At 33.3% G+C, this 4,437-nt stretch overlaps 1 protein-coding gene across 1 annotated transcript; it reads left to right on the top strand.

Moving 5' to 3' along the window:
* Window positions 1–272: 272 nt before the first annotated feature.
* On the top strand, window positions 273–3,422 carry LOC134851573 (dnaJ homolog subfamily C member 3-like; the record flags this gene model as incomplete). Its single annotated transcript, XM_063867716.1, is given in 4 exon segments — window positions 273–473; window positions 745–1,022; window positions 2,625–2,915; window positions 3,280–3,422. Coding segments are annotated over 3 exon segments (650 nt in total), but the record flags the coding sequence as incomplete, so codon positions are not given.
* Between the last annotated feature and the right edge of the window lie 1,015 nt (window positions 3,423–4,437).

Genomic DNA, 4,437 nt, shown 5'->3' with positions numbered 1-4,437 from the left:
TGACTCAGTGGAGACAGGATTTCCAAGCGGCCAGTTAAGTGTGTTTTCATGATGCCAAAGAAAATTTCTCTGACAGGCAACAAAATTTTGACGAAGTTATACTTTTACTTATAATTTTTGTAAGAAAAAACTATTAAATTAGTCTTTCTTTTTTAGCTGCTCGTGGTTTGGTTTTCTAAAAAGATCTCATCACTGCCTTGAAAACCGGTTATAATTTTCGAGAAATAGCTGGTTTAGCAATGAATTTTCATTTTTAGCCAAAAAAAGATTTTGTTACAGAACTCAGCGTGTGGATATATTGACTAAATATGGACGCTTTAATGACGCTATTCAGGAACTAAAAAAGATCCAAAAAGGCGGTGGAAAAGCAGGAAGTGACGAAGAAATTTTGCCAAAGATTCGGAAATTGAAAAAACTAAAGGCCTCGGCAATTGAAGCTGAAGAATTTTTTCAGCATGATGAAGATTACCAAGGCAAGCGTTAAGTATAAAAGTTTGTTAGTTCAAGTGTTAGTTCGGGTTTTACTGGGCAATATCAATTTCTAACTTTTGGTAAAATTTTTAGCAATAGTTGTCGTTTCTATAAAAATTGCATGACAGATACGAGTTTTTGTAATAATTATAACTGCATACTTCCAAAGCATTTTTTTCGAAAGCTTACTCCATTTTTCTGATAAAGTTTAATTGTTTTTTTATATTTATACATTTTAATTTTGATGGCAAATTTCGAGATATTGTGATTCAGGTGCACTTAAATTACTGGACCCATTGATTGTGGCTTCTCCGTGGAACTCTGAATTTAGAATTATGCGTGTTGAGGCCTTGATCAAGGAAGGCGAATTGCACGAGGCACTTTTACATCTGCAGCAGCTGACTAACTTCATTAACAACAACGAGCACGGATTTCTGAAGCTGAGTCTGTTGTATTATCAGATGGGAGATACTGAATCTAGCTTAGCTAAAATAAGAGAATGCCTCAAGTTAGACCAGGACCACAAACAGTGCTTCGCACAATATAAAAAAGTAAGTTTTATTCTTTTTGAAAAAAAATAGTTCCTCCAGACAAAAATAAAGTAGCCAGTCTATCTGCCTTATTTCAATCAGCACTCTTCATTCTCGGAAATTTTGCAACCAAGTGTACCCTTAACAATCCTACCCCATACCAAATTACGCTACAACTAGTCTTGTTTTTGATCTTTTAGGCATTGTTTACACTACCGAAATGTAAAAACCATCCTTGTTAGATAGATTTAAATCAATTTTCAAACAAGTAAAATACTGTATTAAAACCCATTCAGGGTAGACCATTGGATACATAATTCAATTTAGAATGAATTAAAACAGATTTTTGATAAAATACGGGGAAAAACTTAGCCGTTTTTTGTTTTGGGCAAAAATTGAGCGGAATTTGCTATTTCAGAAAAACCTCCTTCAGAGCTACAGAGAGCAAGAGTCACTCGAGGAGAAACTTTTATCAAAATTTTTTGAGTTGAGGGGAATCAATTTTTGAGTCAAGCAAATCTACGGGTTGCCGCGGTAAAGAGTAAATTATTTGGAAAAACCTTCAAATAAGTTTTACCTAACAACGTTCTAGGCTCATTTTTATTAAGCGAATGACATTTAATTGAATTATTTAAATCAGAACCATTCATTTTGGTGCAGAAAGTTTACGTCTTGTTCAGACTCGTAGTTTTTCAGGCCAATCATGATCACTAAAATTCAATTGAAAAAGATGATTGAAAGTTAAATTTCCATTTTTCTCTATCGGTTGATAGTTGAGAAATTCTGAATATAATCTGTAAAAAATTACAAGAAAAATTATGCCTAAAGCAGATAAAAATCGATTAAAATTGTTTTAAATCAGTTTTTTTATTCGTACAGTTTGTATAAAAATAACACGAAAAAATTTCCAGATACAATCATATGGATCACTTCAGATATAATTGGAAATGATTTTTTGAGTTGCAAGTTTGAATAAAAAGCGAACCGAATTTAAACCAGTTCAAATAGATTTGTAATTTAAGTGTTCTGTGGAAAAAAAACACGGCGGCATACAGGAAATTTTTCTCAAAACCCGGATATTTACGCCTATTTTAAGTGAGATTAAATTTCTACCGTGCTCTAGATTTTGAAGCGTAGGATGAAATGTTAATCAGTAGATTTACATACAATTGAATGACACCTGTGAAATTACTATAGACTATAATCAAAAATAAAACTTTCAAAATGTTTACCCTCGATTAATTGTCTTCTGACGTGTGAATTGGCAAATATTTTGCGAAAATTATAAATAAATAATCTGATTATTGTTCAAAATGTAGGGAACAAGGGACAAAATCTAATGACTGATACAATTTTTTAAATTTAGCCAAATGTTAAAATAATTTCATTGGAAAAAAAAGAATTTCAAGAAAATTTGAAGTGATTCGTGTTTATACTCTACAACTCGAAAGTCATTCTGAATTTAAAACGTAATCTGTATTTTTTAATCGATTTTTCTGATTTCTCTTGACCTGTTTGTAAAGTAATTAAGCAATGACAATTTTTAAAAAAAATTGTGTTTCTACTCAGAACAAATTTGTCATTTTATGCTAAACAATCTGAAACATTGAACGGCATATTTAGGTAAAGAAATTAACCAAACTACTGAACGAAGCTCAGCTACACATCAAAGAAAAAAAATTTGCCGACTGCATTCAGAAATTAAAGTCAGCCTTGGAAACAGAACGCGCTGTGAAGGCATTCAGACTAAAAATAATGCCTGATATGTGCAAATGTCTGTCAAGAACCAACGATTCAAAGGATGCGATTAAATTCTGCAGTGAGGCTCTAAAAATCACACCGGATGACGAAGACGTGCTAATTGACAGAGCCGAAGCGTACATAGTTGAAGAGGAGTTTGAAAATGCTATTAAAGTACGTGTTTGAAATCTAAAGAAACTGAAGACGATAATTTGTACAGAAAAAATAGACTCTTAAAAGTTTTTAAAGAAACCAATTGGTATTTGAGACCATGGTGACCGAACAACTTTTCAACAAGGAACAAGTAAATTTCTATTTAAAAATCAAATAAGGGAGGAGAAAATTCGCTTGGTTAAAGAAAAATAATTCAGCCCCTCAGAATTGAGCATAGCACTTGCAGGCCTTACGGCTTCATTTTGTCAATTAATTTGAGGGCAGATTGTTCACTTTGTCTATTCAGGGGGCGATTGTTCACTTGGTCTATTCAGGGGGCGATTGTTCAGATGGGCCTTCATAAGTAGTGTGTTATTTTGAGTAGGATTACGAGACGGCAATCAAGAATAACGAGGGATCCAGGAGACTGAAAGATGGTCTTACGAGGGCGAAAAATCTGTTCGAGCGGTGGAAGAAGAGAAGCTACTATGAGATACTGGGAGTGAAGACGACAGCCACAACGCAACAAAAAACTGGCAGGGCTATATCATCCCGACAGGTACATTAGTCATTTAAATGAAATAAAACATCAACATACAAATTATAAGCTCTTAACTCCAGCCAAGTTTAGATTTTTACCAAATGCAACTTGAGTAAAAATTGCCTGAATGTTGCGAATTTTCTTTGATTTTTATATGCGACCTTAAATGCGTTCATCTATGCAAAAAAAAAATTATCTCTGACAAGGGTAGCATTGTTGCGTTAAGCTAAACTACTGTTGGTCAACCTTTCATTATGACATTAAGACAACTTGGTATGCAACTTGACGACTTACATAATTGATATCTCTCCAACTTCTTTAACAGTTTATATTTACACAAGCAAAGCTTGTGTGATAGCATGAACCCTTTTTTTCTAACAAGTCGCAAAAATTACTGTTCATTTTCAAATTGTACTGTTTTTGCAGTATGTACATAAAATTAATCAACGGCTAATAAGTACATCCAATGCTAGGGATATTAAAAAAGACTAATAGATTACAAATAGCAATTTAGCTTAAAGGTAGCATGGATCTGGAATATAGAGGTAGTGAAGGAGACCTGCAACAAGTAAGAGGGTTCGAACCAGTGCAGGGTCGGATGTTTTAATGAACTTTCTTGGATACTAGGTAAATTGCGTCTGCTCTATAAATTGAGGCATGTTTTCAAACTGACTGGTAATGCTAATGCGTCATAATTGGCTTGCATCACTTAGCAACTATATAGATTCATAATTCAGTTTTTCCCAGAAGCGTTATTGGTCATACTTTTGCTTGGGTATGCAAAGTGCAATTCCTTCTCTTTTTCAAAATTGACTTTGTATGACTTGAACATAACTACCTAAATTTCCCGTACATTTAGGGGGGATTTTTTTTTCAAAATTTCATGGGGATTTGAAAATATTGTTATGACCCCATGTGTTAAAAAAAGAGCAATGTGTTGGTTAAATAAAGAGCAAAACAATAAAAAGCAAAATGTGTTAAATAAAGAGCAGAACAATAAAG

Source organism: Symsagittifera roscoffensis, chromosome 7 (genome assembly GCF_963678635.1).
Source record: "Symsagittifera roscoffensis chromosome 7, txSymRosc1.1, whole genome shotgun sequence".
NCBI classification, from domain to species: Eukaryota; Metazoa; Xenacoelomorpha; order Acoela; family Convolutidae; genus Symsagittifera; species Symsagittifera roscoffensis.
The sequence above is the reverse complement of the archived record's forward strand: the minus strand, read 5'-3'. Positions and strand labels throughout refer to the sequence as shown.